Source organism: Nerophis ophidion, linkage group LG10, assembly GCF_033978795.1.
Source record: "Nerophis ophidion isolate RoL-2023_Sa linkage group LG10, RoL_Noph_v1.0, whole genome shotgun sequence".
NCBI classification, from domain to species: Eukaryota; Metazoa; Chordata; class Actinopteri; order Syngnathiformes; family Syngnathidae; genus Nerophis; species Nerophis ophidion.
In genome coordinates, this window is record NC_084620.1 from 33,803,023 (window position 1) to 33,829,683 (window position 26,661).

The 26,661-nt window shown below is 42.0% G+C and overlaps 1 protein-coding gene across 1 annotated transcript in view; it reads left to right on the forward strand.

The window, feature by feature from the left end:
• Window positions 1-26,661, forward strand: part of adamtsl3 (ADAMTS-like 3) — a 152,094-nt gene that overhangs the window by 47,914 nt on the left and 77,519 nt on the right. The window contains exon 2 of the mRNA XM_061913551.1: window positions 11,800-11,916. Coding sequence (XP_061769535.1) covers window positions 11,800-11,916 — 117 coding nt within the window. The remainder of the gene's footprint in view (window positions 1-11,799; window positions 11,917-26,661) is intronic.

The window sequence follows — 26,661 nt, forward strand, 5'->3', positions numbered from 1 at the left end:
TGAACAAATTTATTAATTTATGAAAGTTTGACAAAATTATCCGCATTCATGAGATTGCAAAAGTGAGGGACTAAAGCATTTTTGAAACCCGGTGCCACTGGCAGCACACATGCCAAAGCCATTACTCTGCCTCCGCTGTGTTTTACGGATGATGTAGTATGCTTTGGATCATTAGCTGCTCAAAACTTTGGCCATACTTTTTGTTTCTTGCCATTATTCTGGTAAAGGATGATTGTGGTTTCATGAAACAAAGTCTATTCTCGCCTTTCTATTCTTGAAGGTTTCAAGTCTCTTGCATCATGCAGTGACGCCTCTGTCTTTACTCTCACTCAGACTTGGACAATGACGCTCCTAACTCCTGGAGAGTGTTCATGGTTGTTGTGAAGGTTTTTTCTTCACCGCGGAAATCATCGAACACTGTTATTTTCCATGAATGTCCAGGTCTTTTTGCATTCTAAATTCACCAGTGCGTTCTTTATTTCTCAGGATGTACAAGGTTGTACGGTATACCGATATTAGTATAGCATTGCGATACTAATGAATCATATTTGGTACTATACCACCTCTGAAAAGTACCGACTAAAAAACAGGTTGTCTTGTATGTTCACTATTTTATTAAAGGACAAAGATGCAATAAGTAACATATGTTTAATGTACTGTAATATTTTTTGTTAGATAAAGCTAATAATGCAATTTTTTGCGGTCCCCTATATTTAGAAAAGTACCAAAAAGTATCGAAATAATTTTGGTACCGGTACCAAAATATTGAAATCGGGACAACGGCAGGGACGGCGTGGCGTGATTGGGAGAGTGGCTGTGCCAGCGACCTGAGGGTTCCTGGTTCAATCCCCACCATCCATCATCCTAGTCACGTGTGTTGTGTCCTTGAGCAAGACACCTCACCCTTGCTCCTGATGGGTCCTGGTTATCGCCTTGCATGGCAGGTCTCGCCATCAGTGTGTGAATGTGTGTGTGAATGTGTAAATAGTGTCAAAGCACTTTGAATGCCTTAAAAATAAGGTACAAAAGCGCTATACAAGTATAACCATTTAACCCTTAACCATTTACAACACTAGTCGATTGTCATGATCTGGCAGCTCTGCTGCCACCTGTCTTCATAACAGTTTCCCTTGTGGATCATTAAAGTTGTCTAGGACTGGGCCCCGATCTGGTACTTATTTCCTCCTGTCTACCTAAACTCTCTAGTCCATTCACTCTGCGCCAGTAGATTCCTAATTGTTCACCCTTCCAGTTGTGGTCATCTCCTCTCCTAATCCACTCACTCCTTTCGTTTTCATTGGCTCTGCTCCGGCGTTGCTGTGAAGTGTTAACCGCTACCTCTCTACACTTTTTGTGTGCATCCTTAGTTATTTTCCCTCAATCCATTTTAAGTGTGCTTTTTGTTATTATTCTCTTTTATTATTGCATGTGCCTCACAATACGAAGGTCCTGGGTTCAAACCCCTGTTCGGGATCTTTCTGTGTGGAGTTTGCATGTTCTACCCGTGACTGTGTGGGTTTCCTCCGGGTACTCTGGCTTCCTCCCACCTCCAAAGACATGCACCTGGGGACAGGTTGATTGGCAACACTAAATTGGCCCTAGTGTGTGAATGCGAGTGTGAATGTTGTCTGTATATCAGTGTTGGCCCTGTGATGAGGTGGCGACTTGTGCATGGTGTACCCTGCATACCGTCCGAATGCAGCTGAGATAGGCTCCAGCATCCACCGCAACCCCAAAAGGGACAAGCCGTAGAAAATGGATGGGTGGATTAATCTGATCCTTACATAGATTTGGTCATTCATTCCATATTTTAGCAATTTTTGAATGGGTTTTTTCTGTCTTTGTATCTTAGGGATGGCTTGTTTCACCTGCATGAAGAGCTCCTTTGCCCGCATGTTATCTTCAAACCAAAATCCTGGCCTTTCCTATGTTTAATTGGTAATGACGTAACAAAGAAATTGCCCACATCTGCCCATGATATGGCCTTGGAGTACATTTTCCAATTACTTTTGGTCTTTTTTGAAATAGGGTGGCACATATTAAATAGCTCCAACCCCAAACCCTTCACTCAATGTCCATTATACTGGAAAACTATAATTGGAATAGGCTTGAGCTGGCTATTCTGTTCATTTGGACTTAAAACATGAAAGTCACCAGAACAAACAGGGAGGAAAACAAAGGGCATTGCTTGCAGGTGTTTTCATGTGTCGCAAAGGAAATTGACACCTTTGGCCCTTTTTGGTTCCTTTGAGCGCATATCAGCAGCAGGAAGTTCTGCGCTGGTTCTCACGGTGATGTCAGTGGAGTTTCTGTTCAGGCAGAACCAGAGCTGAGAGCTCCTTATAGGGAGGGCGGGGGAGGAGAGGTGCTGCATGAATTTATTAAAGAGGTAAAATCCCAGATGTTGACGTCGAGGCTTAGGTTTCTTTGAAGTCATTTGCATTGTCGTGTTGACGTTCTTCCCGCAGCTATGAAAGAGCAGCAGCTGCAAGGCTTCTTGCTTTGACATGCACCCAGTATGCATCCTCCACCACACCCACTTAAAGAGCGAAAAAAAAAAAAAAAGCCACTTGTTTTCTCGACTACTGACTCTTGCCCATGATTGATGGCCTCGGCGCTGTGTTTACAGCCCATTGTAGCATGTAACACAGGCAAGGGAGAGATTATGTAACCCTGTGAAACTCAGGAAGAAGGAAGTCTTGCCCGTACTCCCCAGCCCACCAAAATCATTAATTTTTCCATCTCCTTAGGGCCATCTTTGTTCTTACAGATCCGTCATATAGATTCCTGCCAAACTGAGATTGCAAATGTTAATTATTAAAGTAAGGTAGTCTGAAAAGGATTTGAGTCATCAAATTGGAAATAAATCCGAATCCAATGATGCAATGACTTAAAATTGCAGCTGTTATTGCTTCTTGGGCAATAAATGCCACTTGTCATTTCAATAAAAACACTCCGTTGCACATAACATCTCACATATGTACACCTCTCACTCAATGTTTTGTACTCGACAAGACAGTTACTACGGAGACCAGTGCCTGGTGTCACTGGGTGTTGTATAATAATACATGGTAGCAACCAACAGAGGGCTAGATTAGTTTGTACCCAAACATGTAGTAATGGCAGTGATTAGAGTCCATCATATTTACACCACGTTGGAAGCATTTTTCGCACCAAACGACGCAGACTTGAAACCGTAGCTGTTATCAGAACCAGAAATACTTTAATAATCCACAAAGAGAAATTTGTCATGTCTTGTGATCATGTTTTGTTTCGTTATATTCTGTTTTGTTTAAGACTCCTTTAGTTCCTGTTTGTGCACCTCCCTGAGTTTGTTTTGATTGTCATTATATTCACCTGTCTCTGATTAGTGTTCGGCCGCTCACCTGCTACCAGAGCACTAATCAGAGGCATTATTTAAGCCTGCCATTACCAGTCAGTCGGCCTGGCATCATTGTTCGTTTCATGCTCTGTTCTTGCCACAGTAAGTCTTGCTTGTTTCATGCAATGCCTCTGTTCTTGGCATGCCATGCCAAGTAAGTTTTTTTTGTTTATTCATGCCACAGTCAGCTACTTTTTTTTCATGTCCATAGTTATGTTTCCTGCATCAAGTTGTGCTTTCGCCTTGTGCGCCTTTTTGTTTTCACCTTTTTTGAGATTCAAGATTAAATCATGTTTATACCTGCACGCCATGTCCAGAGTAGTCCGCATGCCCTCCTGGGAGAACGACCCCGCAGCAAGCTGCGACCCCCCCATCTTGACAGAATGACGCCAGCCCGACTGACCGGCAATGGCAGGCTTAAATAATGCCTCTGATTAGTGCTCGGGTAGCAGGTGAGCAGCCGAACTCTAATCAGAGACAGTTGAAAATAATTTGCAACCATGGCAACCAAAACAAACTCAGGGAAGTGCACAAACAGGAACTAAAGGAGTCTTAAACAAAACAGAACATAACTAAACAAAACACGATCACAATACATGACAAAATTAAGATTTTCAACACAATCCCATTCAAGAGCAGACAAACATTACAGGGAGGCATAACAGGATCACTGATAGGTCTACTAACTTCCGGCGGCCATTACAAAGAAGGTGAGAAACAGGTAAAATACAGACTGAGGCCTAGGAAAACAAAAACCTAATAGCCACAGAACACATAAACGTGTGTAAGAGGGAAACATCAAAGGACACAAACAATATTAAAGACATTTAAAGAGCAGAGCTACAAAAGTAAAACAACAACAACAACAAAAACATATACACTGTTGTGGCCTCTGCGGTGTTCCACACCATCGTCTCCTGGGGTAGGGGGAGCATGGCCAGAGACGGGAGCAGACCCAACAAAGCAACCAAGAGAGCCGACTCCACCCTTGGCCGCCCATCAACTCTCGGCCAGTGTCCAGTCTGCATCGATGAGCGAGGATGCGTCTAACGAGACCGAAGCGCCCGATACCTGCTCATTCAGCCAAGACACTGTGAAGCTTGTCCGTCCCAGCTCTCGGCGCCGGCTCTGCAGCCCTTTGTCTTCATCCGCATCTCCTCCAGTCTCTCCAAACGGACTCTGGTGTGGCACAGACCCAGCAGCTGGTCTCCATGAAAACAAGAGGGAAACATCAGGAACACGAAAGGATGATACAAGAGCACAGAGCCAATAGAGTTGCGCAATGCACATAAATGTAGTGAATTGTATTTATATAGCACTTTTCTTTCGTGACTCAAAGCGCTTTACATAGTGAAACCCAATATCTAAGTTACATTTAAACCAATGTGGGTGGCATTGGGAGCAGGTGGGTAAAGTGTCTTACCCAAGGACACAACAGCAGTGACTAGGATGGCGGAAGCAGGGATCGAACCTGGAACTCTCAAGTTGCTGGCACAGCCGCTCTACCAACCAAGCTATATGCTTGTATATTTATCCGTGTGTCACTCAATGAGTTGCACAAGCAGAAGCAATTACCGCAGAAGCAAGTTTCCAGCATTCGTTTGTGTTTCAACAAAAAGCACAGAGTAAAATTAGTTCATAGTGTTCGCTGGAAATTTTGGAAAGAAAAGTGATTGGAGTCAGGTTCATTGTGCTCGCTGGGTTAGCATATCCATGCCATTAAGTAGCATTTTTGCTAGGCTTCTTATTAAACAGGTGGACACTACTTGGTTAGGTCTTAGCCTCTGGTAACCATTTCTGACTTCTTCTTGATACCTCTCTCTCTCTATGTGTAGTAAATCAATCAATCAATCAATCAATCAATCCATCCATCCATCATCTTCCGCTTATCCGAGGTCGGGTCGCGGGGGCAACAGCCTAAGCAGGGAAACCCAGACTTCCCTCTCCCCAGCCACTTCGTCTAGCTCTTCCCGGGGGATCCCGAGGTGTTCCCAGGCCAGCCGGGAGACATAGTCTTCCCAACGTGTCCTGGGTCTTCCCCGTGGCCTCCTACCGGTTGGACGTGCCCTAAACACCTCCCTAGGGAGGCGTTCGGGTGGCATCCTGACCAGATGCCCGAACCACCTCATCTGGCTCCTCTTGATGTGAAGGAGCAGCGGCTTTACTTTGAGTTCCTCCCGGATGGCAGAGCTTCTCACCCTATCTCTAAGGGAGAGCCCCGCCACACGGCGGAGGAAACTCATTTCGGCCGCTTGTACCCGTGATCTTATCCTTTCGGTCATGACCCAAAGCTCATGACCATAGGTGAGGATGGGAACGTAGATCCTCGGATGGCAGAGCTTCTCACCCTATCTCTAAGGGAGAGCCCCGCCACACGGCGGAGGAAACTCATTTCGGCCGCTTGTACCCGTGATCTTATCCTTTCGGTCATGACCCAAAGCTCATGACCATAGGTGAGGATGGGAACGTAGATCGACCGGTAAATTGAGAGCTTTACCTTGCGGCTCAGCTCCTTCTTCACCACAACGGATCGATACAACGTCCGCATTACTGAAGACGCCGCACCGATCCGCCTGTTGATCTCACGATCCACTCTTCCCTCACTCGTGAACAAGACTCCTAGGTACTTGAACTCCTCCACTTGGGGCAGGGTCTCCTCCCCAACCCGGAGATGGCACTCCTCCCTTTTCCGGGCGAGAACCATGGACTCGGACTTGGAGGTGCTGATTCTCATTCCGGTCGCTTCACACTCGGCTGCGAAACGATCCAGCGAGACCTGAAGATCCCGGTCAGATGAAGCCATCAAGACCACATCATCTGCAAAAAGCAGAGACCTAATCCTGCGGTTACCAAACCGGAACCCCTCAACGCCTAGACTGCGCCTAGAAATTCTGTCCATAAAAGTTATGAACAGAATCGGTGACAAAGGACAGCCTTGGCGGAGTCCAACCCTCACTGGAAATGTGTTCGACTTACTGCCGGCAATGCGGACCAAGCTCTGGCACTGATCGTACAGGGAACGGACCGCCACAATAAGACAGTCCGATACCCCATACTCTCTGAGCACTCCCCACAGGACTTCCCGAGGGACACGGTCGAATGCCTTCTCCAAGTCCACAAAGCACATGTAGACTGGTTGCGCAAACTCCCATGCACCCTCAAGAACCCTGCCGAGAGTATAGAGCTGGTCCACAGTTCCACGACCAGGACGAAAACCACACTGTTCCTCCTGAATCCGAGGTTCGACTATCCGACGTAGCCTCCTCTCCAGTACACCTGAATAAACCTTACCGGGAAGGCTGAGGAGTGTGATCCCACGATAGTTGGAACACCCCCTCCGGTCCCCCTTCTTAAAGAGAGGAACCACCACCCCGGTCTGCCAATCCAGAGGTACCGCCCCCGATGTCCACGCGATGCTGCAAAGTCTTGTCAACCAAGACAGCCCCACAGCATCCAGAGCCTTAAGGAACTCCGGGCGGATCTCGTCCACCCCTGGGGCCTTGCCACCGAGGAGCTTTTTAACTACCTCAGCGACCTCAGCCCCAGAAATAGGAGAGACCAACACAGATTCCCCAGGCACTGCTTCCTCATAGGAAGACGTGTTGGTGGGATTGAGGAGGTCTTCGAAGTATTCCTTCCACCTATCCACAACATCCGCAGTCGAGGTCAGCAGAACACCATCCGCACCATACACGGTGTTGATAGTGCACTGCTTCCCCTTCCTGAGGCGGCGGACGGTGGTCCAGAATCGCTTCGAAGCCGTCCGGAAGTCGTTTTCCATGGCTTCCCCGAACTCTTCCCATGTCCGAGTTTTGTTAAATCAATGTTGATTTATATTGCCTTAAATCACAAGTGTCTCAAAGGGCTGCACAAGCCACAACGGTACAGAGCCCACATAAGGGCAAGGAAAAACTCATCCCAGTGGGACGTCGGTGACAATGACTATGAGAAACCTTGGAGAGGACTGCATATGTGGGCAAACCCCCCCCTCTAGGGGAGACCGGAAGCAATGGATGTCGAGCGGGTCTAACATGATATTGTGAAAGTCCAGTCCATAGTGGATCCAACATAACAGTGAGAGTCCAGTCCATAGTGGATCCAATAGAGTAGCGAGAGTCCCGTCCATATTGGAGCCAGGAAGAGACCATCCCAAGCGGGGACGGGTCAGCAGCGCAGAGATGTCCCCAACCGATGCACAGGCGAGCGGTCCATCCGGGGTCCCGACTCTCGACAGCCATCACTTCATCCATGGCCACAGGACCTGTGCCCCCCCCCCCTCCACAAGGGAGAGGGGTGCAGAGGAGAAAAGAAAGGAAACGGCTGATCAACTTGTCTAAAAAGGAGGTCTATTTAAAGGCTAGAGTATACAAATGAGTTTTAAGATGGGACTTAAATGCTTCTACTGAGGTAGCATCTCGAACTGTTACCAGCAGGGCATTCCAGAGTACTAGAGCCCGAATAGAAAATGCTCTATAGCCCGCAGACTTTTTTTGGGCTCCGGGAATCACTGATAAGCCGGAGTTCTTTGAACGCAGATTTCTTGCCGGGACATACGGTACAATACAATCGGCAACATAGGCTGGAGCTAGACCGTGTAGTATTTTATACGTAAGTAGTAAAACCTTAAAGTAATGGTAGTATTCAAGCCAGGCCATTACTCTAACAACGCTGGAAGCATCAAACAACTGAAACTGTGTTCCAGATCTTTACATTGACTCACTGTTGGCCGCACTGAATCCCCGCAATCACAGACTAAAAAAAAAATCAATAACAAACTCGGGTGTGGTCACTAAAGCCTGTGAACGCAGAGACCGCATGGCAGCGACAAAGACGGATGGCGTAGCGGTGTGCTTAAGAAAAGCCTCAATTAAGTTATGCACTGAAATTCCGAGTTTTATTCATAACCACACGCCAAAGCCTCAAAACACATGCCCCCCCTCATCACACCGCCTCAAAACCGGATTGATATTGACAGCTAAGTTGGCAAAAATAGGACTTAACTGTTTGGAAAAGGTGATTAATGATTGCCCTCCAAACGTGTGCGGTCGGGGCGTGTTACAGTTTTATACAGTGTATAAAAACAACAGTTTCCCATCCAGAAACGAGTAGGAGTCTCTCCACTAGTTCATACTGACCTGAGAGATAACAGTAATAGATTTTCCGTTCCAAAATATTTTACCTTGAATAAGGTATTTCCGCAGTTTTGGAAAACAAGACACTGTTCCTTTGACTGCATTTGATGCGATCCACACTTGAATGCATTCAAATTTTATATGTTTATGTTTCATCACTTTGCACGTTTTCTGCAGAATTGTGCATGGCAGTTCCCCAAACACATCCCTGCCAGACCTCCCAGAAGACCAATCCAGTCGTCGTTTTTCTTTTTCTTTGAAACGCACAAAGAACAAAAGTGGCAAGCATTTGGCTCCCACCGTGACCACACATGACCGAAGGGAAATTAAAATATCTGTGCTATAAAGGCCATTAAAGGAGAAAGTGTGAAAATCGGTTGAAGATTCTCTCGCTGGAGCCAACAAATTTGTTCCCCCGAACAGCTTTTGCCAGTAGCAACAATCACCACGCTTGACTCTGGGTCTGCGGTTACTGCCCAATCACGGTCGAAGCGCCCGCTCCCAAGTTTGAAGCAAAATACAGTACATTCTTTAATTGCTGGCGTTCTTGATCCTTGACCTCACCTGGCTGCGAGCCAGTCAAATGGAACGCTGCCATGACTTAGCTTGCTTCTTAAACCATTCCTCATTATTTTGTGTTTTTCAATGCCTATGGCACACCTGGCACAATGTGAGCAAAACGTGGGCCACCGAATGTTGAGGTACTAAAGTAGTGTTGTGCCGATACCAATATTTTGGTACCAGTACCAAAATTATTTTGATACTTTTCTAAATAAAGGGGACCAAAAAAAAAAACGGCATTCTTGGCTTTATTTTAACAAAATATTTTACGGTATATTAAACATATGTTCTTTATTGCAAGTTTATACATACAAGACAACTTGTCTTTTATTAGTAAGTGTCATGTCTTGTGATCATATTTTGTTTAGTTATGTTCTGTTTTGCTTAAGACTCCATTGTTTCCTGTTTTGCACTTCCTTTTTTGCTTTGTTTCCATGCCAACCCATTAGTTTTCACCTGTCGCCATGTCATGCACCTGTTTTCAATCACCATAGTATTATTTAAGCCACAGTTACCAGTTAGCCAGCCTGGCAACATCCACTCCTGCACCCATGATAGCCATGCTGCTTTTTCTCATACCCTTGTCACAGTAAGTTTTCTTGTTGTTTATGCCACAGTGCAAGTTTTTGTTTACACAGACAAGTTTTGTACCTTCATTGTGAGCGCTTTTTGATTGCCTTTTGTGAGTTATTGTGCTAGAAAATAAAATATGTCTTTACCTTCACGCCATCTTTAGTCTAAGTTCACTTGCTTCCCGGGAAAACAACCACCTCATAGTCCTAGTCGTGACAGTAAGTAAGCAAACAAAGGCTCCTAATTTAGTCTGTTGACATATCCAGTAACATATTGTTTATCATTCTATTATTTTGTCAAAATTATTAAGGACGAGTGGTAGAAAATTAATTATTAATCTACTTGTTTATTTAGTGTTGATATCTGCTTACTTAATATTTTAACATGTTCTATATACACTTCTGTTAAATTGTAATAATAATTTATTCTACGGTTTTGGATGATACCACACATTTGGGTACCAATCCGATACAAAGTCGTTACAAGATCATACAATGGTCATATTCAAAGTACTCGTGTCCAGAGACATATTTCCTGAGTTTATAAACATAATATAAATTTGAAAAAAAAAAACGAAAGAAGAGACTGTACTTGGTATTATTACAGTGGATGTTAGGTGTAGATCCACCAATGGAGTTTGTTTACGGTGAGCTACGGTGTGTAGTGAAGCATGTTTAGCTATTCCTTGTCCTGCAGGGATGATACTTGTGAGAAACTTACTTTATTTGTCGCCATGGAGGCGAGGATTAGTGATTTAGAAGTAGCTAAAACACTGCCAATTGGGGCTGGACTTTAGCCGATAGCTAGTTAGCCATGTCTTAAAGCACCTCTTCCTCAAGGCGTTTAAGTGTTAAAACTTCACTTTTATCATTAGTTTTTAAGCCAAAACGAGTCTGCTTGTAAGTACTCAGTGATTGTGCGCTACCAAACATGCTCCTCTTCTCGTAAACCAGCAACGACACGACGTGATTATGGCAGGGGATGGGGGACCGGTATGTTTCCGTACCGAATATGATTCATTAGTATCGTTGTTCTATACTAATACCGGTTTATACCGTACAAGCCTCGTTCAAAGTGTTGTGAGGTAGCAGCCTACTAAAGCTGCAACGTGTATTCGCAAGTATTTTGCAAAACACAGCAACAAGATAATTTTTAAATAGCAATTAGGAGCGAACTGCTCAGCCAATTTTAATATTCAAGTGTAACATGAGTTTTTGAACAACAACTAAAAGCTGCTAGATCAGGGGTGTCAAACGTACGGCCCGGTAAAACCGGTTTTATCCGGCCCGCGGGATGAGTTTGCTAAGAATAAAAATGAGCCAATATTTTTGAATGAAAGAAACCACTGTTTTAAATGTGTCCACTAGATGTCACAATAGCAATTATTTGTATCTTTGAAGATTATGCTACATATTTAAAAAAATAAAAATAAACCACATGGTAGTGCGCCAGTCAAGGAAAATGATCAAACTACATAAAAAACATCCTGTAATTTGATTTTTATATATATTTTTTACCTTGACAGATTGAAAAATAACACCAATGAGTTGATTGATGAATATTAACACATAATTTACTCAGAAAGTATAGATAATGACAAATAAAGATAGAATACTATTAACCGCAACATGTAAGTGTATAAAAACAAAAAAACAATAGCATTATGATTTGTACGTTTTCAGAGTGTGCTTGTTCTATTTTTAAACATAGAAAAAATCTGAAATAGTCTTTATTTTCAAGTCATCGTGCCGTGATTTTACCAGTCCGGCCCACTTGGGAATACATTTTTCTCTGTGTGGCCCCTGATCGAAAATGAGTTCGACACCCCTGTGCGAGATGCAGTATTTTTTTTCCTCACTCTCACTTGTCCCAGTGTAGTTGACCCAAGTCATTACACGGTGTTTATGACCCATGGTGAGCAGCTGCGAGCCCCCAGCTTGTGAATGTGGGTCCTACTGCATTACTAATGGACCCCGGCCAACATTCCTCCCACCTCCAACCCCTTCACATGCTTACCATGTCATATCTGACATCACATTCTACCGACAGGACAACGTCAATGCTACTACATCGTAAACAATTACAGGATGGCCGGGTGGGTTACACGCTGGTTGTCTACTCATCGGAAATAATGGCTTCTCCCATTTACAGGTTGTCGTTTGGGCCAATGACGGTGATGCGGTGTTCATCCGAGAGTTCACCCTCATTCGCAGAGACCACCTTTCAGAGGTGCCGCTCCATGATGCGAGTCAAAAACCCGAAGACTCGGTAAGTGATTTTTCTTAATAATTCCCATGGAAAATGCAGATACAATTTGTCAACAAATATGAAGTGTTTACACTGGGGAGGAGTGAATGATGACGGTGGGTCACTGTCGACGGTGACGTTATGCAGCATTGTGGGCTTTTTTCCAACCTTAGCTTGTCGAATACTCAGCAACTGTTTTGAACATTAATCAAACATTGTCTCTTTTACAAACCCCAAAACCAGTGAAGTTGGCACGTAAATGAAAACAGAATACAATGATTTGCAAATCCTTTTAAACGTATATTCTAATGATTGGACTCCAAAAACAGGATATTTAATGTTCGAACTGAGAAACTTAATTTTTTTTAACTTGGAATTTAATGGCAGCGTTATATTGCAAAAGAGTTGGCACCGGGGCATTTTTAGCACTGTGTTACATGGCCTTTCCTTTTAACAACACTCAGTAGACATTTGGGAACAGAGGAGACCAATTTTTGAAGCATTTCAGGTGGAATTATTTCTTATTCTTGCTTGTTGTACAGCTTAAGTTGTTCAGTCCAGTGGTCTCCATTGTGGTATTTAAGGCTTTATATTGTTATAATCCGCTGCGTGTATCATATTCTGTTTGGGTTTTTCGGGTCACTTGTGTTTTTTTTGTTAGTGTTGGACTCCATTTAGTTCTTGTTTATGCAACTCTGAGTTTGTTACCATAGCAACTTATTACTTTCACCTGCCGCTTGTGTTCCTGACGCACACCTGTTTGTCATCACTGACATTATTATTTAAGTACCAGGAATTGATTAACGTGGACCTCGACTTAAACAAGTAGAAAAACTCATTCGGGTTTTACCATTTAGTGGTCAATTGTACGGAATATGTACTGAACTGGGGCTTCACGGTGGAAGAGGGGTTAGTACGTCTGCCTCACAATACGAAGGTCCTGCAGTCCTGGGTTCAAATCCAGGCTCGGGATCTTTCTGTGTGGAGTTTGCATGTCCTCCCCGTGAATGCGTGGGTTCCCTACGGGTACTCCGGCTTCCTCCCACTTCCAAAGACATGCACCTGGGGATAGGTTGATTGGCAACACTAAAAATTGGCCCTAGTGTGTGAATGTGAGTGTGAATGTTGTCTGTCTATCTGTGTTGGCCCTGCGATGAGGTGGCGACTTGTCCAGGGTGTACCCCGCCTTCCGCCCGATTGTAGCTGAGATAGGCGCCACCGCCCCCCGTGACCTCAAAAGGGAATAAGCGGTAGAAAATGGATGGATGTACTGAACTGTGCAATCTACTAATAAAAGTATCAATCAATCAATCAAAAGCCTGCCTTTGCCAGATAGTCGGTCTTGCTTCTTTGTTTTTGCGTCACGCGACTGCCACGTAAGTTTGTCTTGTCTCCTAGCCCCTGCTAGTTGTCTTAGTCGGTGCTAAGTGTAAGCATTAGCTTCCGGTGCGCTCTGCACCTCATCCGGTTTGTTTTCTGTTTTTGTACCAGTGCTGTTATTTTTACCATAAAATGTTCTTCGCATCCCAGGGAGAACAAAATCCCCCATCACCATGCGACCCATACGTGACATATATTGCGCCACATATTTTCAATGGGAGACAGGTCTGGACTACAGTCAGGCCAGTCTATTACCCACACTTTTTTACTATAAAGCCTCACTGTTGTAACACTTGGCTTGGCATTGTCTTGCTGAAATAAGCAGGGGCGTCAATGAAAAAGATTTTACTTGGATGGCATTATATGTTGCTACAAAACCTGTATGTACCTTTCAGCATTAATGGTGCCTTCACGGATGTGTAAGTTACCTATGCCTTGGGCACTAATACACCCCCATACCATCACAGATGCTGGCTTTTGAACTTTGCGCCTATAATAATCCGAATGTTTCTTTTCCTCTTTTTTCCGGAGGAAAAGACATCCACAGTTTCTAAAAATAATTTAAAATGTGGACTCGTCAGATCACAGAACACTTTTCCACTTTGCATCAGTCCATCTCAAAGTGAGCTCGGGCCCAGTGAAACCTGCAGCATTTTTGGGTGTTGATAAATGACCTTCACTTTTTCATTGTAGAGTTTTAACTTGCACCTACGGATGTAGCAACAATCTGTAGTTACTGACAGTGGTCTTCTGAAGTGTTCTTGAGCCCATGTAGTGATATCCTTTACACACTGATGTCGGTTTTTGATGCAGTACTGCCTGAGGGATCGAATGTCCGTAATGTCATCGCTTACATGCAGGGATTTCTCCGGATTCTCTGAACCTTTTAATGATATTACGGACCGTAGATAGGGAAATGCCTAAATTCCTTGGAATAACTCAATGACAAATGTTGTTCTTAAACTTTAGGACAATTAGCTTACGCATTTGTTCACAAAGTGGTGACCCTCGCCCCATCCTTGTTTGTGAATGACTGAGCATTTCATGAAAGCTGCTTTTATACCCAATCAAGGCACCCACCTTTTTCCAAATAACCTGTTCACCTGTTGGATGTTCCAAATAAGGGTTTGATGAGCATTCCTCAACTTTTTCAGTCTTTTTTGCCACATGTGCCAGCTTTTTTTAAACATGTTGCAGGCATCAATTTCCAAATTATATATATATATATATATATATATATATATATATATATATATATATATATATATATATATATATATATATGTGTATGTATGTATACAAATACATATAAAAATGTATGCTCTGGCACTCATATATAAAAAAAACATGTGACCACATACATCCAACTTAGACATTACACATCATTAATAATAAAATATAGTATAGTACAATATAATATTTTCATAAAGAATTGGTTTATAAAGGAATCTTAGCCTCTGAATCGTAATTGAATCCTGAGGTTCCCAAAGGCATCATCATTTCTCATCATCTCTTTTTTTTTTTCTTCAATTTTTTTTTTTACAAGTCATTTCTTTACAATGTACACATTAAAATGTGTATCGTAATTCCCTGGCGGGAAGTGACACTATTATTATAAATGTCATGTGTTACGTGCAAATTTACAATTGCGCTTTTGATTGTGGATCATCAGGCTAACGGCTGACACCAGGGCATCATTTTACTTTCACTACAAATTCTATCCAAGTTTGGATGAGCTCCAGCAGGACCTGCAGTCGTACACATTTGTGTAGTGGAGGTGTCGGCAACCCGCGGCTCCGGAGCCGCATGCGGCTCTTTGGCCACTCTGATGTGGCTCAGCTGAATAATCGCCGACCCCCCCGAATTTTCCGATTTTCACTCGGACTACAATATTGAGGGCGTGCCAGGATGGCTTCACTTTTAACGTCCTCTACAACAGTGGTCCCCAACCTTTTTGTATCCGCGGACCGGTCAACGCTTAATAATTTGTCCCGCGGCGCTTTTTTTTCTTTTTTCTTTTTTTTTCTTTTTTTTTCTTTGTCATGAAAAAGGGCCGTTTTTGTCGTGAAAAAGGGGGGTTTTTGTGGTTGGTGCACTAATTGTAAGTGTATATTGTGTTTTTTATGTTGATTTAATTTAAAAAAAATAAAAAATAAAAATAATTTTTATTTATTTTCACGGTAGCAGAGGGGTTAGTGCGTCTGCCTCACAATACAAAGTTCCTGCAGTCCTGGGTTCAAATCCAGGCTCGGGATCTTTCTGTGTGGAGTTTGCATGTTCTCCCCGTGAATGCGTGGGTTCCCTCCGGGTACTCCGGCTTCCTCCCACTTCCAAAGACATGCACCTGGGGATAGGTTGATTGGCAACACAAAAATTGGCCCTAGTGTTTGAATGTGAGTGTGAATGTTGTCTGTCTATCTGTCTTGGCCCTGCGATGAGGTGGCGACTTGTCCAGGGTGTACCCCGCCTTCCGCCCGATTGTAGCTGAGATAGGCGCCAGCGCCCCCCCGCGACCCCAAAAGGGAATAAGCGGTAGAAAATGGATGGATGGATTTATTTATTTTTTATAAAAAAATCTTCTGCGGCCCGGTACCGGGCCACGGCCCAGTGGTTGGGGACCACTGCTCCTCAACATGTCATCGCGGCCGCCTTTAGACCATGCTATCTGCGTGCCGGCCGGACGCATGCATTTCGCTGATTTAATCATCACACGTACGAGATTGCAAGGCATACTTGGTGATACAGGTTACACTGAAGGTTGTGATACAAACAACTTTACCACTCTTACTAATATTCGCCACACTGTGAATCCACACCAAACAAGTATGACAAACACATTTCGGGAGAACATCCTCACATTAACACAACATAAACGCAACATACCAATTACCCAGAATCCCACTCATCCATGACACATCCTGGCTATATTATACACCCCAGCGCCCCCAACCACGCCCACCTCAATGGACGCTGAATGGCTGTTAAACAAGTATGCCTTGCAGTCGTGTACGTGTATATGCGGAAGCTTCTAACATGTCACGGGGCTGGCAAGCTGTTGGTACATGTTGTAGAAGGCGTCAAAGGCAATGGCTTCGTAGTACGCCCTTATTATTGTTATCTGGGTGACCATCAGCAGATATTCGCGAGAATGGTTGCGGCTCCCATTGTCTTCTTTATTATGAGAAACGGGTCAAAATGGCTCTTTGAGTGGTAAAGGTTGCCGACCCCTGGTGTACTGCTACTTAAGCACCACCAACTGGGCTGCTTTGTGCATTACAGCGTTTTGCTTTTTTTTTTTCCGTATCGCACCCCCAGTACGACATCTTTTGACACACAACAACACTCGCTAACTTTGTGGAAGAGCGGAATGATGGCATTTTTTGGGCCTACGCACTCAAATTTGCGTCGTCAATTTTCGAGCAAAACGTGTGAACGCAGATTTTGACGAAAACCAAAGGAGTCGTGACGTCACCAAAAGACCTTCCTTCGCCTCATGTCTCACGCCAACACGTCTTAAGACCAGGAAGCCGCAGACTCCCAGGAGCCACATTTGCAGTTCCTTTCAGCGCTCACTCTGCTCTCTGACTCGCTGGACTGTGTTGTTCAATATTGGGCTTGATTTGCAGCCAAGATAAACTTGATTAAGGAGCACCCCAGGGGGCCGATCTCGGCGCTCCGATGAGTATTGGCTTTGACAAACATGCCAGGTTTGTGCAAAATTAGCAGTGACCTCCCCAGGACTTTTTCCTGTTTTTTTTACTGGCAGCCCTTTGAAATAAGTGGAATTTGAACCAGCATTTATAATGTAAAGTTCCACAGACAAATTGTCAGTCTATTCCTCCTCTTAATCAAAGAGTGCGGGGGTCTGATGACTGGACTTTTTTGGCTTCCCGAGTAAAGATTATGAGATAATTTCCCAGTTGCTAAAGTTTTCCAGACGGCTCGCTCCGGTTTTTCAAGTTGCAAAAGTAAAATGTCGGATTTGTTAACATCTGTTGTGATCATGGGGAAGGGATGAGGTGATTAAAAAGGTGATGGATTTCCTCGCATCCCAAGCATTCTGAGATATGAGCTGACGCTGGATAAAGTCGAGACAAAAGAGGAGCGAGGTGGTGACAGGACACAAAACGTGTGGTTTTCTCCTCGGCCGACTACTGTCTAGACAGCAAACGCAACGCTGCTGTCAACAGGGGACTCTCTGAAAAGTGAGCTCTCATTTAGTCTCTTTGGAGTCAGGAGGTTTCCACCAGCGCTGTTATTAGCCAAAACATGAACTTTTAAAAGGTGTCCTCCCACGTAGAAGTGGAGAGAAATAACTTTTTCGGCAACTGAACAAAAACAAAGATTTGGAACCCCCAAAAAAATAAGATTTGTAAACAAAAACATGGCTCAGACTTATTTCATGGTTTTTAATATATTTTTTTTTTTTGACAGAAATAAATATATAATGGGTTATCTCCTAATCCTAATGCAGTGCTTCTCAAACATTTTTTTAATTCAAGTACCCCCTAATCAGAGCAAAATAATTTGGGTTGAAAAAAAGAGATAAAGAAGTAAAATACAGCACTATGTCATCAGTTTCTGATTTATTAAATTGTTTAACAGTGCAAAATATTGTTAATTTGTAGTGGTCTTTCTTGAACTATTTGGAAAAAAAAGATATAAAAATAACTAAAAACTTGTTGAAAAATACACAAGTGTTTCAATTATAAATAAAGATTTCTACACATAGAAGTAATCATCAACTTAAAGTGCCCTCTTTGGGGATTGTAATAGAGATCCATCTGGATTTATCAACTTAATTCTAAACATTTCTTCGGTCAAACTTTGGACTATGACTTGGACGTAGATTTTTTTCCCGAGGTGCAAAGCGATTGGAGTGGAGTTTGGGGTTTGTTTTTCCAGAAGGCAAAGGAAAGTTGGCACGGGCAAGACGTGACCGTAAGAACATATTTTATTTTATAACACTAACTACAAAAAAGGAATAAACAAAAGGCGCTCACAAAGAGGTACAAACACTTGGCTATGAAACAAAACTATGAACATAAAACAAAACACTTGCACAATGGCATCAATAACAAAAACTTACTTGGAAAAAGACAAGGGGCATGGATCATTTGTATGGAAGGCATAGAAGGTGATAGATGGTGTGAAGGAGGTGATCGGGGGTGATGTTGCCAGAATGAACAACAGAAACAGACAGGCTTAAATAATACTGTGGTGATTAGTGAAAACAGGTGTGAGACATGAGGACTGGTGAAAACTAATGGGTAGTCATGGTGACAAAACAAACAAGGAAGTTCAAAAACAGGAACTGAATGGCCCAAAAAAAAACAGAACATGACTTAAACAAAACATGATCACATAGACATGACACCTTCATAAAAAACAAAATCTTTAACATCAATATTTATGGAACATGTCCACAAAAATCTAGCTGTCCACACTGAATATTGGATTGTTGAATTTCTTTTCACAGTTTATGCACTTACATTCATATTTTGATGCAGTATTATTCAATAAATATATTTATAAAGGACTTTTTAATTGTTGTTTTTTTTTAGAATTTTTTTTTTTCAATCTCACGAACCCCTTGGCATACCTTCAAGTACCCCCAGGGGTAGGCGTACCCCCATTTGAGAACCACTGCCTTAATGGATTATATTTAGACTTAAACTGGGCCATGGCAACATGGAAAAACTGGTTCGTGAATCTGCACAAAATAACACAAGAAGAAACATGAATCGAACATCTTGTGGACTAAGAAACCAAAAAAAAAAAAAAAATCAATGAATCAAACAAAATATATCCATATTGGTGTATGTATACTGACTTGTCATTATCATCCATTATCATATCTTATACTTGTTCTGATATTGTAATGTGCTGTTAAAACTTGTACTACATAACCAACATATATAACTAACATATACAACCAACATATCGACCCCCCGCGATACCAAATGGGACAAGCGGTAGAAAATGGATGGATATATAACCAACATATATAACAAAAATATAAATTGATTGAGGGACGGCGTGGCGAAGTTGGTAGAGTGGCTGTGCCAGCAATCTGAGGGTTACTGGTTCAATCCCCACCTTCTACCATCCTCACGTCTGTTGTGTCCTTGGGCAAGACACTTCACCCTTGCTCCTGTTGGGTCCTGGTGAGCGCCTTGCATGGCAGCTCCCGCCATCAGTGTGTGAATGGGCGAATGTGGAAATACTGTCAAAGCACTTTGGGCTCCTTTAAAAAGGGGTAGAAAAGCGACATCAAGTACAACCCATTTACCATTGTAAAATAGGGGAGGGACATGGATAAGCATCCTTGCTTTTTTCCCCGTATCTGTTTTCGGTGGGTGCTGTTGCATGTCTGTCAAATTACAAAGAGTGGTGATGTGTGTTGCTATATACACTATATTGCCAAAAGTATTTGTCCACCTGCCTTGACTCAAATATGAACTTGAAGTGCCATCTCATTCCTAACCCATAGGGTTTAATATGATGTCGGTCCACCTTTTGCAGTTATTACAGCTTCAATTCTTCTGTTGCGGAGTGTGTTATTAGGAATTTGTGACCATTCTTCCAAGAGCGCATTGGTGAGGTCATACACTGATGTTGGTCGAGAAGGCCTGGCTCTCAGTCTCTGTTCTAAGTCATCCCAAAGGTATTCTATCGGGTTCAAGTCAGGACTATGTGCAGGCCAGTCAAGTTCACCCACACCAGACTCTGTGTCCATGTGTTTATGGACCTTGCTTTGTGCACTAGTGCACAGTCATGTTGGAAGACGAAGGGGCCCGCTCCAAACTGTTCCCATAAGGTTGGGAGCATGGAATTGTCTGAAATGTTTTGGTATCCTGGAGCATTCAAAATTCCTTTCACTGGAAATAAGGGGCCAAGCCCAGCTCCTGAAAAACAACCCCACATCATAATTCCTCCTCCAAATTACACACTCCTACCACATGGTGGCTGAGTTGCTGTTGTTCCCAAACTCTCCCATTATCTTATAATAAAGCAGACAGTTGACTTTGAAATATTTAGGAGCGAGGAATTTTCTCGACTGGATTTATTGCACATGTGGCATCCTCTGACAGTTCCACGCTGGAATTCACAACAATCAAAATAGCCTGTTCTTTCACAAATGTTTGTCGAAACAGTTCCCATGCCTAAGTGCCTTATTTTGTACACCTGTGGCTGGGCCAAGTGATTAGGATACCTGATTCTCATCATTTGGATGGGTGGCCATTGGCCAAATACTTTTGGCAATATAGCGTATGTCTGTCTACCCGAATAAATAAATACATTCATTCATTTAAAAACATTTGGGTTGCAAATAATTCTTTATTGGTACAAGTCATTCTCAGTCTTGTGGGTGGTGCCTCCTCTGAACCGTCTGTTTATTGGTTGTGCTGCTAACATGTTTTTGTTTACAGATATATATCTTTTTAGGGGACAAGGGGGATTAAAAATGTTTTTTTTTGTTGGCAAATCTTTTATTAGAAGCAAATCTATAATTTTTGTTTACAAATCATGTTTTACTTGGTTGCAAATCCTAGGTTTATTTTTTGGGGGCTAAAAATACATGTTTTGGTTGGTTACATCCAGTGTTTGGTACTGGTTCCCAAAATGATTTCCATACTTTTTGGTACTTTTCTAAATAAAGGGGACCCCAAGAAATGTCATTATGGCTTTATTTTAACAAAAAATCTTATGATACATTAAACATATGTTTCTTATTGCAAGTTTGTCTTTAAATAAAATAGAGAACATACAAGACAACTTGTCTTTTATTAGTAAGTAAGCAGACAAAGGCTCCTACTTTAGCTGCTGACAGATGCAGTAACATATTGTGTCATTTTCCATTCTATTACTTTGTCAAAATTATTAAGGACGAGTGGTAGAAAATTAATTATTATTCTACTAGTTCATTTACTGTTAATATCTGCTTACTTTCTATTTTAACATACTCAATCTACACTTATGTTAAAATGTAATAATAACTTATTCTTATCTTGTTTGATAATTTACATTAGTTTTGGGTGATACCATAAATTTCGGTATCAATCCGATACCAAGTAGTTACAGGATCATACACTGGTCATATTCAAAGTCTTCATGTGTCCAGTGACATATTTCCTGAGTTTATAAACATACATTTAAAAAAAATTCAAGATGTTGTGATACCAAAACATATTGACGTAATCATAGTACTATCGACTAGATATGCTCCTGTACTTGGTATCATTACTTGGTATAATACCGAACATGATTCATTTGTATCGTGGTACTATACTAATACTGGTATACCGTACAACCCTAGTTGCATCAAACAACACACATTTATCTCCATAAAGGTGATGCTCTTTGTTGCATCACCAATCAGAGACCATGACTAACCAGGGCAAACGACAGGAGGTTCATGACGCAGAATTAAACACATAGTACAACATGTAATATCAAAAGCACATTTTCAAAAAGTGTACAGAAACCCTGAGGGACGGTAATAAAATGTAAGTAATAGTCCCTCTGGGAGAGGCTTTTAAAGGGGAAAAACCATACAGGAGGTAACTTAGCGCAACAAATACACTAACAAACAGCTCAGCACTTAACTATAACAACTTCCCCTATTAGAATGTGCAGCGAAGGATGCTGGGAAGCCTGGTCGTGCTCCCCAGCAATTCTACAATATTTTAACACTGACACCGACCTGACAAAAATTATTAACTTGAATTTTGAGACAAGCGGCATTTGGTTTATTTTCAAGTTCCGTGTAGTTTTTTTTTTCCTACTAAGGATCTTCACTGTCGCCATCGTGGTCACTGCCATTGTGTCCTTGGGCAAGGCAGGTCACCCATTGAGTCATTAAAAAAAATCGCAATTCAAAAATATTTCACTTCACTCTTACTGTTTTCCAGTCATCATTTTAGAACAAGGATGTCTAACTCATTTTGGATGGGGGGGCCACATGGAGAAAAATGTACTTCCAAGTAAAATCACGGCACGTTAACTTAAAAATAAAGACAACTTCAGATTATTTTCTTTGTTTAAAAATAGAACAAGCACATTCTGAAATTGTACAAATCATATTTTTTGGGAGACAGGCACCAGCGCCCCCCGCGACTCCAAAGGAAATAAGCGGTAGAAAATGGATGAATGGATATATATATATTTTTTTTTTACACTTACTTGTTGCTGTTAATAGTATTCTGTCTTTTTTTGTCGTTCTTATATACTTAAATAAATTATGTGATAATGTTCATCAGTCAACTCATTGGTGTTAATTTTCAATCTATTATGATAAAATATATACAGTGGGGCAAAAAAGTATTTAGTCAGCCACCGATTGTGCAAGTTCTCCCACTTAAAATGATGACAGAGGTCTGTAATTTTCATCATAGGTACACTTCAACTGTGAGAGACAGAATGTGAAAAAAAATCCAGGAATTCACATTGTAGGAATTTTAAACAATTTATTTGTAAATTATGGTGGAAAATAAGTATTCGGTCAACCATTCAAAGCTCTCACTGATGGAAGGAGGTTTTGGCTCAAAATCTCACAATACATGGCCCCATTCATTCTTTCCTTAACACGGATCAATCGTCCTGTCCCCTTAGCAGGAAAACAGCCCAAAGCATGATGTTTCCACCCCCATCCTTCACAGTAGGTATGGTGTTCTTTGGATGCAACTCAGTATTCTTCTTCCTCCAAACACGACAAGTTGAGTTCATACCAAAAAGTTCTATTTTGGTTTCATCTGACCACATGACATTTTCCCAATCCTCTGCTGTATCTATGTATCCATTTTGGTATAAACTCAACTCGTCGTGTTTGGAGGAAGAAGAATACTGAGTTGCATCCCAAGAACACCACACCTACTGTGAAGCATGGGGGTCGAAACATCATGCTTTGGGGCTGTTTTTCTGCTAAGGGGACAGGACGATTGATCCGTGTTAAGGAAAGAATGAATGTGGCCATGTATCGTGAGATTTTGAGCCAAAACCTCCTTCCATTTGGCAAAAACGGACATTTTGTATCTTTTATAAACCAAAGCGTAGACGTTGTCAGCAAAGTAAAAGGGGTTGGGCAAGTGCTGCGAAGGGCGTTCTGGGGAGTGCACTTGGTGGCCTTGGCAGCTGTGTTTAGCCTCCAGCTCGAGGTGGAAAAAAGGGGGCAACGGCATGCATGCCCAATTAAACACTTCATTTATCTTCATTAGGCAAGCTGTGCTTGTTAGTTTTGGCAGGCGCTGAGGATGTTTAGGTTCAGCTTTTTTCTTTTTTCTTTTCTTGCCCCATTGTGTAAGACTTTTTGTCTTCGGTGTGGTGTAACATTGGAATGTTGAGATTTCACAAGACAAGCGATGCTTCTTGAATCTTAAGAAACAATGAGAGAGCATTGAATTACCTATATTTGCACCCAATTATAACACAGTCTAGTGTCGGTCTGGACACCAGGATGCAGAGACGGCAGGCAAAGTGGAGGTAAGAGGCCCCTATTTATTAGGGACAGTGTAGACAGTATGGTAAATGGGTTATACTTGTATAAGGCTTTTTTACCTTCAAGGTACTCAAAGTGCTTTGACAGTATTTCCACATTCATCCATTCACACACTGATGGCGGGATCTGACATGCAAAGCCTGAACCACGACCCATCAGGAGCAATGGTAAAGTGTTTTGCTCAAGGACACCACGGACATGACTATGAACTGCAAAAAGTCAGTGTTCAAAAACTAGAAAAAAAAATACAGAAATTAGGAGTATTTTATTTGAACTAAGCAAAATTATCTGCCAATAGAACAAGAAAATGTGGCTTGTCAAGACTTTCTAAAATAGCTAACCTCAATGAACCCAAAAATATATTAATATAAGTATATGTTCACTAATAACAAGTGCACTTTTCTTAATAGAAAAAAAAAATATGAGTCCTTTTTTCTCAATATGTTGAAAAATATTCTTAAATTAAGTAAATGCAAGTGCCATTATTATGACATAATGATACGCACTAGGCATTACATTTCTTGAAACCAGCAAACTTATACTAAAACTAGTTTATTTTTCTTAATGGAGGTAGTTAAGAATATACTTAACTGCGAGAGATAATTCAGGACCAAAACACTTAAAACAAGTAAAACACTCTGCTTCGTGAGAAGAATTATCTTATCAGACAAAAAATAAGCAAATATCACCCTGATTTGAGATATTTAATCTTACTTAGATTTCAGTTTTTGTAGTGTGATGGCGGAACCCTCAAGTTGCCTCGGTTACACAATTTATATACAAGGTCCTGAATACAGCCGCTCTACCAACCGAGCCATGCCACCCCGAAAGAACAAAAACAAAGATTTGCAGCAAGGGAGTGCAGATAAAAGCACACACGACAAAGCATAGTTAGGAAATTTATCAAAAGCATGCAAAATAAGCATTGTGGTTGCCAACCGGGGACAGTTGAAGGAGCCATCAGTCAGACCAGGGGAATGGTGGTAAATAGAGACAAGCAGGAAGTGGAACGAAAAAGAAGAGTGCAGGACAGGAAATAATGTCAAATACCGGAACTAATGAATAACTGTCTAAAAATCAATCAATCAATCAATGTTTATTTATATGGCCCCAAATCACAAATGTCTCAAAGGACTGCACAAACCATTACGACTACGACATCCTCGGAAGAACCCACATAAGGGCAAGGAGAATTCACACCCAATGGGACGCCAGTGACAATGATGACTATGAGAAACCTTGGAGAGGACCTCAAATGTGGGATCCAAGACAGCAGCGAGAGTCCCGTCCACAGGAAACCATCCCAAGCGGAGTCGAATCAGCATCGTAGAGATGTCCCCAACCGATACACAGGCGAGCGGTCCATCCTGGGTCCCGGCGCTGAACAGCCAGTACTTCATCCATGGTCATCGGACCGGACCCCCTCCACAAGGGAGGGGGGGACAGAGGAGAAAAAGAAAAGAAGCGGCAGATCAACTGGTCTAAAAAGGATGTCTATTTAAAGGCTAGAGCATACAAATGAGTTTTAAGGTGAGACTTAAATGCTTCTACTGAGGTAGCATCTCAAACTGTTACCGGGAGGGTATTCCAGAATACTGGAGCCCGAACGGAAAACGCTCTATAGCCCGCAGACTTTTTTGGGGCTTTAGGAATCACTAATAAGCCAGAATCTTTTGAACGCAGATTTCTTGCCGGGACATATGGTACAATACAAACGGCAAGATCATGAGATTATTGTGTAAAGAACGTAATGTCATGGCTGTCTTGAGTTTCCAATCATTTCAACAACTCTTATTTTTTTTGTGATAGAGTAATTGGAGCACATACTTGTTGGTCACCAAAAAAATTCATGAAGTTTGGTTCTTTTATGAATTTATTATGGGTCTACTGAAAATGTGACCAAATCTGCTGGGTCAAAAGTATACATACAGCATTGTTAATATTTGGTTACATGTCCCTTGGCAAGTTTCACTGCAATAAGGCGCTTTTGGTAGCCATCCACAAGCTTCTAGGTGATTTTTTGTAGTTTAATTTTTGAGTTGTAGAAATTAGTGAAAACATGTTTGTAAATTTTTGACCACAACTGTACATAGCAAACCAAACTTTCTGTGTCACGTCATTTTGAAAAAAGGATTTAAAACAAGGTAATGTTGTCTTTTACTACATTTGGTTGTGCATTGGTTCTTAAAATAGTCCAATACTAAGTGGCTAAAAGGGGGCCATAGCGCCACCTATTGTGAAAGCAGATCAATCTGGATGTTGTGTCAGAATGATGCCACTAAAAGCAAGGGATCTATTTGGTATAACTCGTGTAGATTTCTAAACCACTATTTATATACAAGATCCCGAGCTTTTAAATGTGACGTTGAGCCACGTGGCTTTGGCTCAGTGGAGCTTTTCTATCATCCCCCACCACCCCACTGTGTTTGTTCCGTCAACATATGCGCTCAGTAAATCCTTGGCTAACGCCACAACCCCTGCAGCTTGATGTGGTCTCGCACCATTGCACTGTGGGTACTGGAATTATGCTACCGAAGGACAAGACCTCGCCACATAACAACTGTGGGTTTGTATACGGAGCTCGAAGTGTGCCTGCTACTGTTTTCATGGGCCTTCGAGACAGGAGACCGCTCCTGAGAGACCTTAAAGACATGGCTAAGTGATTTGTAGTGCAACCCCAAAACCAATATAGTTGGCACGTTGTGTAAATCGTAAATAAAATTAAAATACAATGATATGCTAATCATTTTCAACTTATATTCAACTGAATAAAATGTGAAGACAATGTTATTTTTAGCAAATATTAGCTCAATTGGAATTTGATGCCTGCAACATATTTTCAAAAAACCTGACACAAGAGGTAAAAAAGACTGACAAAGTTGAGGAAC